At 38.7% G+C, this 16134-nt stretch overlaps 1 protein-coding gene across 1 annotated transcript; it reads right to left on the reverse strand.

The window, feature by feature from the left end:
- Positions 1-47: 47 nt before the first annotated feature.
- Positions 48-15485, reverse strand: glcci1b (glucocorticoid induced 1b). Its single transcript, XM_077221482.1, has 8 exons — positions 15072-15485; positions 11378-11499; positions 5611-5697; positions 3196-3288; positions 2503-2643; positions 1691-1814; positions 1425-1545; positions 48-904 (listed from the first exon to the last, which is right to left on the reverse strand). Exons 1-8 carry the CDS (start codon positions 15328-15330, stop codon positions 634-636), a joined length of 1218 nt encoding a protein of 405 aa, XP_077077597.1. The 5' UTR covers positions 15331-15485; the 3' UTR covers positions 48-633.
- Between the last annotated feature and the right edge of the window lie 649 nt (positions 15486-16134).

Consider the following 16134-nt stretch of genomic DNA (forward strand, 5'->3'; position numbering starts at 1 on the left):
GAATTCCCAATTCAACCAAAAAAATAGGAAGCACATAAACACAAATATTCTACTTTACAAATGTCACTTTAATGTGAGCATCCAGCAGTTATATTTATACATCATAACAGTCTCACATGAATAAACGTGAAATACCCTAAAATGACTAAAACCATTATTACTGTCATTATTACTTAAACGGAAGTATGGATGTTAGGGCTGGGCAGTATTGTGAATATGCACAATATATGTGCAATTTTTTTGCTTGTAATGACTGTTGTGGTGATATGATGGTTCCTCTAATGAAAAAAAAGATAGATATATATATCATCAAAAGACTGAAAAATAATATTGATATATATTTAATTATAGCTATATCATCCAGCCCTAATGGAAGCTAAGCCTGAGTTATGTGTTAAGGCATGAAAGAGTATTTTGGACTGTTTTTTCAGGATTACAGCTACTGTAGATACTGTCATATCTAAAGTGTTTTACCTGGTTAGTAGGATGTGCAGTAAGATTAAGTAAAGATTTGTGCATTCCAGCAGAATTACATGAAACCGCAAGATAAAGTTCAATGTACAACAAAACGGGCCTTTTGTACAACCATTAGCAAGTAAGTAATTTTCAGAATCAGATCTGAGCTCTGATTGGCTAACTGAGCAGCAGGCACTTCCTAATACTGCAACGTTCAGAGGCCACGGGCCGCAGCGGGAAGCTGTTTTGTACGGTGGCCTCTGTAAATGGACCAGACATCTGATCTGAAGTGTGGTTATCCAGCGGACTGGGACGAGCAGCAGTATCTGACGGGAATAGGGATGAACACAGCAGCTTTACGGGACAGAAGGCAGAGCCACTTGGAGTGAAGTTCACCTTGTTTCTGTCGGGGCAGGAGAAGATGGGAAAGCCTTGTGTCCTACAAGTGCTATAAGGATAAAAAAGAAATCAATAATATATGAAGATCAAGAATAATAGTAATGAAGTCAAAGAATAAGCAATTAACAAAGTTGGTGGCCATTAGAATACTTATATATATATATATATATAATATATATAATACTCATATATATATATATATAAAATACTATATATATTTATATATTTATATATTTATATACTACACACTTTAGAAATTGTTCTATAAAATCTATTTTTTTTTTTATATATTTTTACTATACTATTTTTAAAATAACAAATGACTGGGAAAAAAGTCATGTTATTTTCCACATACAAGGCATTACTATGGTACAAAACAAAACAAAACAAAACAAGTATAACATGATGCTTTGTGAGCTAATCTGAAGCCCACTGAGAAGTTTTACCAGTAGACTTCAAGCAAAACCTTGTACCAAAACCCAAAGCAAGCTCTGTGGATGTGTACAACAATATGGTTTTAAAAAGGGGTTTTTATGAGAATCCACTGTAGTGCTGTCAGTGGTACTTACATGAGATCTTCAAACACTTTGACCTTCTCACAGCCCTCGGGAGGCTCACGTTTAAACATATAACTGTTGTTGGGTTTGGGAGAGCTGGAAAACTGAGGCAGAGGTGAACCATTCCTGTACTCTAAAAAGACAAAATAAAGCTGTTTATTTAAGCAAACCTTCCCTAATAAAATACTGTGAAAGTACCATAGTACAGTGATGGTATCAGATGGCTATACCATGGTAATTTGATATCTGCCACAGCAGTTAATGAGTATCAGCTCTACCTTTGTCAGTGCCTGCAGGAGGAGAGCAGCAGAAACAGGGACTGCAGGACATCTGTGTCTCAGTGCTGTGAGTGTGATGAAGAGGAGGAACAGGAGCACGGCCACCGTCTCGCACCTCCAGAGCCTGAAACACCAGGACAAACACGCTCGAATTACAGCCTTACAACCTTGAAATGTTCCAATGAAATCTGTGTGTGTGTGTGTGTGTGTGTGTGTGTGTGTGTGTGTGTGTGTGTGTGTGTGTGTGTGTGTGTGTGTGTGTGTGTGTGTGTGTGTGTGTGTGTGTGTGTGTGTGTGTGTGTGTGTGTGTGTGTGTGTGTGAGTGAGTGAGCGAGTGTGCGAGCGAGTGTGCGAGCGAGTGCGTGCGTGCGCATATGTGTGCGTGCGTGTGTGCGTTCATGCGTGAGTGCGTGCGTGTGTGCGTGCGTGCGTGAGCGAGTGAGTGAGTGCGTGCGTGCGTGTGTGTGTGTGTGCATGTGTGCGTGTGTGCATGTGTGAGTGAGTAAGTGTGTGTGTGTTTGTGTGTGCATGTGAGTGAGTGCGTGCGTGTGTGTGTGCATGTGTGCGTGTCAGTGAGTGAGTGAGTGTGTGTGCATGTGAGTGAGTGTGTGCGTGTGTGTGTGCATGTGTGCGTGTGTCAGTGAGTTAGTGAGTGTGTGCATGTGTGTGAGTGAGTGAGTGAGTGAGTGAGTAAGTGAGTGTGTGAGTGAGTGAGTGAGTGAGTGAGTGAGTGAGTGAGAGTGTCTGTGCGTGAATGTGTGTGTGTGTGTGTGTGTGTGTGTGTGTGTGTGTGTGTGTGTGTGTGTGTGTACCTTCTCCTCTTCCCTCCCCCAGTCCTCACAGATGAAGACACTCTCCAGCTCCTGGTTAATACAGTCACTATAGCTGGGCATTCTACATATGAGGGGTCTTGAATGGATCATATTAGTTGAAGATGCAGAGAGTCGCTTTGGCTGAAAAACAAAAAGTACATCTTCATTAAAGAGACTAATTAGACTATTAAGTAGATTAATGTCAAAGTCATCCTATTACTGTCTGAAACTGCCTCTATAAAAAATCTATTAATCTCACAAAAATAGACAGCATCAAATTTCACACTTAAAAGATAAAAATAAGAAAGTAAAATATTTCTAAGATAGAAATTAGAAATTAAATTCTAATAAGAAGTTAAAACCATGAAAAAAAACTGTATCGCTTGACCAAAAATATAATAGATTAAAAAAAATTTAATATTGTAATAATGTTTCACAATATAATATTATATATATATATATATATATATATATATATATATATATATATATATATATACACAGTATATACACACACACACACAAACATATACACTACCATTTTATAGTTAATAAAGCCCAATATTCTGATTATAAGACCCCAAAATTGCTTTAAAAAGTTATGGGTAATAGGCTCCTTCGGGTTAAAGACCAAATAAAATCCTAAAAAGGCAGAGATGAAAGAGCACACATGATGAAGTCGATCTATAGTACCTGGACCTGGTTCAGATGCGTCACTTCTTCTTTCTCCTTGATATTGCAACTTCCCTGCAAACTGCGCTGGAGCTGCTGGCGGAGTTTAGCGATCTAGAAATCACAAACGTATCATTAGCAATGGCTGGAAGGAAAGAACAAGTGTTGATGCAAAATCTGAGCTCATGCCATACAGGCCTACACCAGAAGACTATTGAATACTAGATGACATGCCCCGACAACTAAACATATATAATATACTATATAATAATAAACCACACAGATTTCATTGCTAATTTAGCTTTCTGAATAGATGTTTGTTATGTTGCCACATCTTGGGATTCCTAAACTGACTTTGCAAATGCATGAGAGCCAATACTAGCAAGTCAAGACACAATGTGTGGGTAAATTGTTTTTATTTCCCATAATTATGGGAGACAAGGCCAATTATACACCCAAAACATGTCTATAAATAAACACACTACCACCCATCATAAACCAGATGTTACTATGACTATGTTCACACAGCAATTGAATATGTTTATGAGTTCTGTATTTAACTCTTAATATGGTCAAATTCACACTGTTTACGGGAGTGACAACTGCATTCTATCACCAAACTCGCACCTGTAAATCTTCGGGACTCACAAACAAATTTTCTGCAAATCACACAGCACTGCACATGCAAATTGGACGGAACAACTTGAAATATAATTGTAAATTGAGTTTTCATTAAAGGTATAGCGGAGGATCTTTCCGAATTTTAGAGAAGTCCCGCCCTCTCCAAATTTTTAAAAAATGCACATGCGCAACACTCTATTTGCTCCCGAGAGGTAACGCCTATTAAATTATAAACTAACTCAAAAAAATTCACGCAAGACAAAATGTCAATTGCCCTTCAGTGTTTTATTTACTTATTATACTGATCGATTGAGTGACCGAGGACTCAAGACATGATATGCAATGGAGAAGTAGCTTGTTGCATTTGTGTAATAAATACTATGGTGAACACATTGTAATTATCGAAAATGAACACACAAGGTTTTAGAATATTTCAGCGTGATACCATTTACCATTTGGTCATAAGGCTACTTTAGACAAATTGAGATGTTTACCGTGTCTACGCGGTGCATGACTTGTGCTAGGGCTACCATCGCTAATCATAGCTTACATTAACTTTTACTAGAAGTGATTTTAAATGGATTTCTCCAAATAGTATGACAAACTTTACCTGTCTAGTAGAATCTTCGCGACTGCGGCATCAGTGGGAAGCCCAACCTGTGCTTTTAGCGCACGCCAGCGTGTGAAATATTCACCCAAAATCACTCTGGTCTTGTTTCTATATTCTGCGGCCTTTCTCTTCTTACCATACACTTCGTATACATTTTTTCTCTTTCGACCCTCAGCCATTTTCAAAGGAATGGCTCAAACCGTATCTCATCACACATAATACACATGAAGTGCGCATCCGCAAAAAGCGAAAACTAGGGACGAGCACATACAACGGCTTTACGTAAACATATCACCAGAATGATTGACACTTAGGTGGACCAATAGTATAGGCTACCCACCCGGAAAAAGAAAATCCTCCGCTATACCTTTAACTTCGGTAGGCTGTACAACAAAGGAATTGAAATTGACTTTGTTTTCTGCAGGAAACTGATATCTAGTGATGTGAAGTTTTTAATGATCAAATGTGGCAAGCCACATGACCTTTGTTAAAGAGCCACGTGTGACTCGCGAGCCATAGGTTCCTGACCATGATATAGGGTGTGTTGTGTTCATACATGTAGTTCGTTCTTTTAATCCAGACCAAAACATAAAACTTTGGTACATTTGGTCCTGGTTCACTTAGCATTCACACTGTCATTTTTAACATCCAAAACAACGCAGTTTCCTGGGATAAATGCGCTTGTTGTATGTTTGTACATACAGTATGATGGTATTTGTACCAGCTGAGAACTCACAAAGAGTTTATAAAATGTGTAAAGGAGTCAAAACAGTCCCAGGAATCCCTCCGTCACACATTAAAATTAAGATCTTCTGCAAGGATCTACCAAACTGTGATGGGCAATGTAGCCTCTATGACGATAAGATGCTTGAGCATTCTTTTTGGGTCACATCTTGTTACATCACATCCTGTTTTGGTTCGTTTAGATGTCTTTGGTCCATGTTGCGTTCATATTTCAGTCGAACTGCACCAGAGTTTGCTTGGAAGCGGACGAGACTCATCTTTTCAGCGTCTAGGCCCACTTGTTTGGTGCACCAGGGTTCAGATGGCAGCGTTCACACTTTCATTCAAATGAACCGCACTAACAGAGCAATCGCACCAGGGTTCGTTTTAATCAACCCAAACATGCTAAGTGCGAACACATTCTGAAAGGCATTTTCTTTTAAGTGTAAAAACTGCCTACGTGTTAGTATTTCCATGCATACCTCTATGAGATGGTCAGCACTCCCCCATGATGCCGAGCGCTTGTGTACGTTAACCTCTCCTCCATCCTCAGTCCAAAATCCAGGCGTCTGCAATAAACATGGTCAAAACATGGTCAACCATGCACACACTGACTAAATATTCATGCTGACTTTAAATGATGTCCTATACAGAATATATTCTTGAAATCAGGTGACCTAGATATGTACATTTTTCATAAAACAACAACAGGATGTTTGTGGTTTGCAAACAGCATATGTGCCGCTTTGACCAAAACCGCGTCAAAAAGAAGAACGGACAAACCACAAATAAGTGCTTCTTTTTCCAGATACTCATTTTCTTCTTGTCTTTAATGTGTTTTATTTTGTGGTGCCAGCTGATAAACTTCTTAGAAAGTCCAAGAAAGTAAAGTGAACGGTGAAGGAATATTTATGAACTGTTTTGGTCCATATAATAAAAGTCAATGGGGCCGAAAACTATATTGGACCCCATTGACTTTTACTTTATGGGCAAAAAACAGAAGAAAGCAAGTCATACTGGTTTGGACTGACTGTGGTTTTAAGTGAAATAATATACTTGAAAAGAATATCTTTCAATACGAACTGATTGTAATCTTTGCAGACACTATATTGCATGTAATATATAGAAGTTTAAATTTATATTAAATGCAATTTGTTGAACTTAAGAGTGCTTTTTTTGACCCACTTAAGTATGACTTAATTGCATAATTTTATAATTACTTCTATTGTCTGTAAAATATGTTTAAGTGCACTGCTGAATGTACTGACAAAAATGTATCAACTAAAGTACACTTTAAAGTAATTTCTATTGAAACTTGTACGCAATGCATTTAAGTATGTACTGTAATGATGAAGTTGCAAATACATTTAAAAAAATATTCACTTTAAATGTAATCAATTAACACTAAATATAAAATTATAACCAAGTATTTTACATGCTTTAGTATATTAGTCAATATAAGTAAAAATAAGCATACTTCTATAAAGCATGACAAAAGATTATTGAAACGATGATTTAATATTTAATTTAAAGTGCATTGTTAGGAAACAGTCATGAAAGTTATCTATTAGCACAGTTTTTAGAAATATACTTTAAAAATTTGAAGTACACTACAAGTGAACATTCAATACATATAAGCATACTTCTTTTTCACAAAGGGAGAGTGTGTAAACGATGACAGAATTTAAATTTGTTTGGGTGAATGAACCATTTCAGGAAGCAAACCGGTTCAAATCTGATTTCATGTTGACCAAGAAAACAGTCCACGAGAAGTTTTTAAACACTAATCATCAATTCACCAAGCGCTTTAAACAATGGCAAAAGCTGCAACTGTCAACAAAGAGCCTCGGCATGGCTCTGCGGCGTGAAGAGAGATGCTGAGAGAAACAGGATGATTCCGACTCTGGGAGCACGAGGCCTCCGCGAGCCGGATCAGACATTAGCATATGTATGGATCTCACTGCAGGCAGCTCACCACAGGCACACAAAGAGCTGTCGGAGAGCGCCAGGTGGTGCAGAGACACACAGACATGCGCTCGCAACCCTTAGGTAGCATGTGCACACACCTACACACAAATACACACACAGAGCGACAGGTGCAAACTGCTGCACCTCCAGAAAGAATTCACTCCACACAACGCCAGAGAGAACTTTCTATGGAGACAGACTGCCACGAAGCATCGGCCTTTGTGACGGTTTTGTTTTAGGGGAGGCGAGGGGTTGCAGCAGAGCTAAACCACTGAGCACTCAAAGACTTCATGATACTAATGACGAAAGGAACAAAACAGAGTAAGACTAAACCTCATTACACACAGATATCACCCAGTCAAAAACAGCATAACTAACCAGCAAAGCCATTCTTCAAAGTCCAGTGGCTCCGACTGGTATTTGTCAAAATGAAACTCAAATTTACTTCTTGAATAGAGTTTCTTGTCTTAAGCCCTGTTCACACCAAAGACGATAACCACGATAATAACAATAAAGCTATAGTTCTAAAAATCGTTTTAAATGTAAAAGAACAGCAGAATCTACACCACAACTATAAAGGGCACAGAGAAAAGATATCGCTAGAATCACTTTCAGAATGATTTTTTTTCCAGCTGATGAATGATAAAAACATTGACAGTAAATCAGAATCCATCTTGCTTTCAGAGCTCGAGCATTTAAAGCAAAAGATGACAAAACTGCGGCACAAACAGACCAATATCTTGCGCTGGTGTGGACACTAATACAGTTATTGTTACCTTTAAAGTTATATAGTTCTTGGTGTGAATGGACCTTTTTGTTAATTATTAATTGGTGCACACTATATGAAATATTACAAAAAATTGTCTTCGGTGCAAATAATAATTTGTGTTGCCTCTACACTGACATTACTTTTTTCAACCCTTTGTTTAATTGTTCCATTGTTTAATGTCAAAGATTGAATATACTGAAATGTATATGTATACGTATACGTATATGTATACTATATACAACTCCAGGTGGTGGAGCAGCGGCAGGGACGTCTCCCTGCCGCCCCCTGCAGCCAGCCTTAGGATCCGTCTTTCCCCCAAGCCTTGTCCTTTCTACGGAGCCAGAGCCAAAAGCTCCCTTGCTCTGCCTCTTCTGCCAGTTCTTTGAGGACTCTGTCCAGTTTGGCACCTCTGATTTCAAGGGCCTTAAGGAGTCGCTGGATGGAGGTTTTAGTGAAGCCTCTGCAACCAACTTCCACTGGGTAGGTGTATGCTCTCCACCCAGCTTGTGCGCATGCAGCTGCCAGTTCCGCACACCTCTCCTTTTTTCTTTCAAAGGCAGCCTCCAGCCCATCCTCCCAGGGCACGGTCAGTTCGGCCAAAACAACGGTCTTCGTGGTGATGGACCAAATCACAATGTCTGGCCGGAGGAAGGTTATGGCGATCTCCTGAGGGAACTTCAACTGGCGATCCAGGTCAGCTCTAAGGGCCCACTCCCCTCCAGGTGTCAGCAAGGACCTCTATCTCACTGTGCTACTAAGTGCCTCTCCCCCTTGTCTAACAAACTGGATGGGCGGGTGTGATGTTGTTGGGCTGCCACGGTTCACTTCGAGCCCACGTGCTTCGATGGCTTCTGCTAACTTTCGCAGGACTCTGTCTTGACGCCACCCATAGCGCCCCTGGGTCAACGCAGTCTTGCAGCCAGAGAGAATGTGCTGGAGGCTGGGACATTGGTGGCCACAAAGCTGGCAGGGCTCCTCTGTGCCATACCAGCTGTGCAGATTTTGGGGGCTTAGGAGAGTGTCATACGTGGCTCTGATCAAGAAACTTTGCCTTGCTTGGGGCACCTTCCATAGATCAGACCACGTAATGGACCTGTCGGTGACAGCCTCCCAGGTGGACCATCTGCCTTGCTGGGCTTGGGCCATTGCCATAACCCTGTAGCCCTCCTCTTCCCCCCTCCTGACTTCCGAAATCACGAGCTGTTTCCTTTCCTCCCTTGAGGCTTTGGACCATGGCTTGAGTGGTGTTCGCCATCCAAATCCTGCTGTGCCAAATTGCACCGCCTCTACGACCTCCTGGTGTTTCAGCCGGGTTATGACCTGGTCTACTGCCTGTGATGTTGTCCCATCTTCTTCCTGTTCTGACTCGGACTTTGGCACTCTGTACCACTGGGTCAAGTGAATCTTTTAGTTCGAACAGCAGTCTCACCTTCTCCAGTTTCTAGCCCAAGCTTATGGTTTTCAACGGAAGTCTCAAGGTGTTCCTTCCGAATAGAGCTGCCCTTGACAGACATCGCGGAAGGCCTAGCCACTTCCGGATGTAATTGTTTGCCTTAGCATCCATCTTCGGGACTGCTGAAGAGGGGATGTCACACAGCTTTAAGGGCCACATGAGGCGATGGAACAGGGTGAACTGGTAGCACCAGACCTTAAACTTGCCGGGTAGAGGGCTTTGGTCGATCTTCTTCAGACCAGCAGTGAGCTGTGCAGTCACTGAGAGCGCCATGTTTTTGTCTGACAGGTCAGCTGTGTATAGCCTTCCCAAGCTTTTCACCGGCTGCTCTGCCAGGCGGGGAATCTCCTCGCCATCCACTGTGAAGTAGATGTCATCTCTCCTGGCTCCTTTGCAAAATTGAGACACTGCGTGACTTGGATGGCTTTATCTTCATCCTGGCCCATGTCAACAGTTCCTCAAATCTCTTTAGGAGTCTGTGAGTGCACGCTAAATATATATATATATATATATATATATATATATATATATATATATATATATGAATATATTCACACACACATCGGTGAGCCAAAACATTCTGGCCACCTATCTAATATGTTATACCTCTGCATGCTGCCAAAAGAACGCCGACCCACCGAGACATGGACTCCAAGAGGAGCAGATCCTTCAAGTCCTGAGGGGTGTACCAGGTCTACAACAATGTTTAGGTGGGTGGCACGTGTCAAGTTTACATCCACGTGAATGGCTGGACCCAGGGTTTCCCAGCAGAACACTGCCCAGAGCATCACACTCCCTCCACTGGCTTGTGGTCGTCCCCCAGTGCATCCTTGTGCATCACTTCCCCAGGAAAACAGCACACCTTTTTCCACTGCTCCAAGGTCCAGTTCCCATTGTAGGTGCTTTCCGACTCTGATTGGTAAGCCGCCACACAGCCCCATATTCAGCAGAACATTCATACTGACACATTCCTCACATAACCATCATTAAATGGTTCATTCTGTGTGCCATCAACCATCATTTTGTTTGACTTGTGCCACAGTAAACCTTCCATTTCAGAGATTCTCTGACCCAGTCACCTTGCTGTAACAGTCTGGCCCTTGTCAAAGTCCCTCAGATCATCATTCCTGCCCATTTCTCCTGCATTCAATGCGTTGATTACGAGAACTGATTGTTTGTTTACCATCTAATCTACCCAGACATTAATATGTGGCCTTGTTAGGAGATGATCAACGATATTCACTTCACTGCGACTGGTCAGAATGTTTTGGCTTATCATTATGCATGCATATATATATTTATATATATATATATATATACACGCACACACACACACATACATCCACTCTGTTAATGCCACTTTCATAAAAAGGTTTTAAGTGACAAACCAATAGAAAGGAAATTCAAAATTAGTTTTTGGTGACTTTGTTTTTTGTGAAACATTAGTATGACATAAGTATTAATAAGTCAAAATGATGAAAAAAGTAGTTCTAAGAACACCCTTGTAAGCACTTGTATCAATGATATTATAACGTTCAAGTGTGATGAATCATCATGCACAATTCATCGGTGCACAAAATTCCAAAAAAAACAAACAACACAAATTGTTTTTGTAATCTTTTATTAAAAATGTATTGATTTGCACCATCTCTGCAACGACTTTCATGTTCTATTTATGTCATTGGCCTCTTATTTTTCAACTCTCATAACCACCTGGCTACATTTTATGTAACGACCACTTTTTCAAATCATTTCCTGATGGATAAAATGAACATGTTGTATTGTTTAATATCCTATTTTAATTTGGAAACACATCTGATTATGGACGTAAAATTGGTTGTGAACACGATTTCACACTTTGTATTTGTGAAACATTATTAAATCATTGAGTAAAAATTATGTTAAGTTAGTTCATAAAAATAGGCCACATATCAATGGTTTGCAGATGGAACTTGTTTGATATTTTGTTGTCTAATGCAATGGATATTCAGGCATTTTAAGTGACTCTTTATTTTAGGGGACTATACAGTGAAGTAAATTGCATGTAACATTGACTGACCTGTGTGGCTTTATCACTCATACAGGACGGCTGGAGTTGGTACGGCTCTCGTGGCCACTGTCCAATCAGGTACTGCTCAGGCAGCTTGTCCAATGAGAGCGGCTGTCGACTGGCTGATCGTGCTTGTGAGAAAAACAGAGGTGTTTATGATTATGTATGCAGTGGACAATGACATGAGAATTTACTGCATTATGGTGAAAGAGAGGAAGTTGGTGGGTGTCACTGGAAACTGATGAGCATTTGTCTGCAATGTCATAACGGTACTGAAACAGAACAAAAACAGATTGTATTTATGATGGAACGGAAAAAAACAGAAACTAAATATTTATATTTTCTGAAGAACATTTGACTAGTGTTTAACAATAACTAATGTTATAGTTGCTAGTCAGCTTATAGGCCTAAAAGGTTTATATGGTTCAGTACTTCAGTACAAGTCTATGGGATCTTTTTATTTTTTAGCCCATTTTATGGTCCATCAGCCAAAAATCTCTCTGATTCTATGGCACAAACATAAATTAAACTGTAGGTGCAGGATTAGTTTAATAAACAAAACCGATAATAAACATAATAATAATAATAATAATATAAATCTCATTAAATAATAAATAAAAGAAATAATAATAAAATCCTATTGTATTATAATATTATTAATGGAAAGAATAGTATACATATAAAGAAATATAATGGAAATTTGAATATAATATATTATATTATAATATAATAGCAATGCAGAACTGAATGCACTTAACACTGTCAATAAATGACTTTATTAACTAATAACTTTTGTTTTGTAAAGAATTCATATATTGTATTGTATTATCATGCATATATATATATATATATATATATATATATATATATATATAGATAGATAGATATATATATAGATATATGTATATATAATTTTTGTATGTATGAATAACCTGCAATTTCTGGATCCCAAAATACAATGCTCATATATATAATGTATAATTTTTTACACTATATAAATGACTGTTCACACATAAAGGTTACACTCAGAGGACACTCAGGAGGAAATGAAACAAAGTGAAACTGCTCACAGTGAAACCCACATGCATGTACACACATGCACCAACAGCTGAAATTCAAAACAAGCCGCTTGCATGCAGCCCACAGAGCGATTCCTGCGTGTGTTTGCTCTCTGCTCCAGCTCTGCAAACACAAATGTCAAAGCCTATGCAAAAGAGCCAACAAAATGGCACTGTCGGTTTACTCCCTGCTCATTGTTTTACAATAACGTACCAAAAAAAAAAACACCATTGCAAGCGACACTCATGACATGAGAAGACGTGTCGCAGCACGGCTGGTTACAGTACAGGCCTCAAACACTGAAGCGGCCTGAATGATAACATCAGCTCCGAAAACATTTTCACCCGAGAACACACACCTTTTCTCAATGCACTTGTTGGGGGACGGCTACACTACATTCACTTGCAGATTGCAGAGAGGCAGCTGCAAGGTCTTTGTGTGAAGGAGAAGCGTTTCAAATGCAAATCTACACAAGCATCAGGCACTCCATGAGGATGAGAGATAGAGAGCTGTCTTAAGCGTTACAGCCTGCCAAGCCACAACGGTTTGGACAATAGTAGTTTACTCATATAAGAACGAATAAATGTCAGAACTTTGTTTTTAAAATTCTTTGCTTAAGACTTGAACTCACACACAATGAAACACTTGTGAACAATTGAAACACAAAGGCCATGTTCAGAATGGAATACTGGCTTACTAACTACTGTGCATTATATACTGAACACTACTTACTGTTATTTAACAATTAGTGTGTATGTACTATGAAACAAAGTAATGATTAATGTTTCAAAAAATAGTGTGCTTCATTGTCAGATGTTTCATGTTTAATTCAGTGAGTGATGTGCAGTTATTATTATCTAAGAACAAAAAATCTTCAATATTGTAATATATTCAAATAACTGTAAAAATATATGAACATTTGTCAGACTGATCAAATACGAAATCAAGATATAGATCAGCTGTAAAGGTAAAGACTGAAGTCGCTTCCGGTTCATACTCATCATACTTGAAACAGAAGGTCAAGTTTAGAACATTGCATTGTGGGATACAGAATTACTCTACATTTCAGCAAACATTGGAGGTTATTCAGATATTTCATCCATACAGAAAATACTGTGCACAGTATATATACTACATACCAGGATAGTATGCTATTCCGAACATAGTAAATGTGACTATAGAATTACATTAAAGAGACGTGCACGTCACCTGAGGGAAAATGTTCAGAGGTGCATTATGGGTAATCTGCAGTCAGCTGGTTAATTTTGAAAATAGAACCCACAGTCTTTATGAATCACCATTAGCCCCCCCACCAAAATATTGATTTATTTTGTGATGATAATCATCTGATTGTATAATATCCCACTTATTATATGGCATATATGGCTACTTGTCAAATAAACAAATAAATGAACATGAAATAATGATTATCCAAAAGACATGAAGCACAGATATGTAGGAAAACGATTGACTGGGACGGTCAATTATGTGGTTTAGTGTCGTTATTATGAAAATACCTCTATGCTGAAAACCACAATTGACCAGAATCAGACTTCCAGGCAGCAGTGCAATGAAATTAAAATATATGATACTTCACAAAATGGTGTGATAAACTGTTCTGCTATAATAATTGTATATCATTTTGAATCGATGTACTCAGAATTTATGGCTGGATGACAAAAACATGAACTTGAAATACAAGAATTACAATAAAATGTACGGAAACATACTTAACATTAACACACACACACACACACACACACACACACACATTTATCGAGTTCTTGAGATCTGTGATGACCACAGAAATGTAATGTTGGTCTGGGTCTCGAGTGGTCTAATCTTGATCTGGATCTGTGTCTCAGTGGGTCTTACTTTGCTTTAACACAATGGCTTTCATTTTTTTATGATCATTCCTTATTTTCATAGTAGAATTTGAAAGGTGGGTTACATTTTTTTACACAAAGACTATAATAAACAACAATGTTGTTTTATTCAGTGATTTAAACTAATTTTGCACTTACTGTATAGCAGATAGAAATAATCTATAAAATCTGAGGAAGGAAAGTGTCTTCAAAAAAATATCCAATGTGGAAGATTTGAATTAAGTGAAATCAAGTTATAATATGAGTTATAGATCATATGCAAAGGGTTTAAGAACAAACAAACTCATTAACTAAGGATAACACTATACAATAAGGTTTCATTTGTTAACATGAACTAACAATGAACAATACTTCTACAGCCTTTATTAAAATTACATCATGTTAATGTAAACATTTACTAAAACATTTTAAGTTGACTATCTGTTGACATTAGCTAATGGAGTGTGTAGTAACATGAACTTGATACATTTTATTAATTAACATTAACAAATGTTAATAAATTCTTTTTTTAAATGGTGAATTGAGGTTGATTGGGACGCTTTCCCCCAGTCATATCAATGGCAAAAAGTGTCCCCATCAAACTGAATTCACCCCTATTTTTCCTTGTTAGTTCAAGATAGTTAATGTTAACAAATGAAACCTCACAGTAAAGTGTTACAAACTAAAGTTAAAAGAGGTTAAAAACTAAAAATGTATTATGCATTCACAAAATAAGATGCTGCTGTTACGTTTTCAAAGCTTGTAAAAATAAAACGTACCTTTCCCTGCTGTTACAAAGTGACTCTCTGATGGGATCCTGATGGGCTTGGTGATCTGCTTCATGTTGTGAGGATGAGGATGAGAATGATGATGAAGGACTTCTGCTGTGTCTTGAAAGAATGAAGGAGATCTCTCATCACTCCATCTCAGAGGGACACTGGCAGAAACAGGCTGAAGTCTAGACTTACTATTGCACTTGGTGCGTAAATGCGCACGAGACACAATAAACTCCAGAACGAGAACTGAAAACGCGTTCATGCGAAAAGCTGAACTATTTTTAAACTTTGCTTCCTCTTAATCTATTGTGCGCGTACTAAATTGTCACTGCCTGTAAAACTCTGAATCAAATCGGACGCAAAGTTCATAAACAGGACCAAACTCTCCAGTGCTCCTGAGCTGACAGATGTTGCAGTAAAGGCAGTGGGCGGGCGGAAGACGCGTGAGTGCTGCTTCTGATTGGAGCAGACACCAGCGCTGTTTGATCGTTATTGGTTTATGCATTCCTTCTTACCGCGAAGAGCCAATGAGGTCACTGCATTTCCTGCCGGGGCGGGGTTTAGTGTTGCATGGAAAAATAAGCATACTGCTTTGGAGCTGTGGAATGTTTTTATGTTGCCTCATTTTCTGAGGAGAGAAAGTGTAGGAGTCTTGTTTACATTCTGGAAATCATTATTTGATAGTGAGATATCTAGAGATGATCTTAAAGGAATAGTTTCATTCAGCTGATATTTTCCACTGAAGCGACTCCATCTGCCAAGCTCCAAAAATGACAAAAACATCATAAAAGTAGTCCATACACAGATTAAATTGTTGTATGTAAATTGTGTGAGAAATAGGGCACAGTTAATAAATCATTAACCGAACATCACCTTCTCTTCCTAAGCTCAAATCTCATTTGTGTTCTTGTTCAGACTCAAAGCAGCCATGGGTCTGATGCATGATGGCATTGATAGGAAAATGATATTAGTTCTCATGACAAAGCACATTTTTCATCCAAAGTCTCCAAGGGAAGGCTATGTTGTCATGGGTTCCTTCAAGAATTTCTTTTTGTTTTGTTCTACA

The sequence above is a fragment of the Siphateles boraxobius genome, unplaced genomic scaffold, assembly GCF_051911475.1.
Source record: "Siphateles boraxobius isolate OS27281-9 unplaced genomic scaffold, OSU_SipBor_1 84, whole genome shotgun sequence".
NCBI lineage: Eukaryota > Metazoa > Chordata > Actinopteri > Cypriniformes > Leuciscidae > Siphateles > Siphateles boraxobius.

Coding starts and splice junctions, on each gene's coding strand:
- glcci1b (XM_077221482.1), bottom strand. CDS start 15,330: ATGAACGCGTTTTCAGTTCTCGTTCTGGAGTTTATTGTGTCTCGTGCG. Junction 11,500..15,071: donor CTTTGTAACAGCAGGGAAAG/GTACGTTTTATT, acceptor TTTTCTCACAAG/CACGATCAGCCAGTCGACAG. Junction 3,289..5,610: donor GTGCTGACCATCTCATAGAG/GTATGCATGGAA, acceptor TGTGATTTCTAG/ATCGCTAAACTCCGCCAGCA.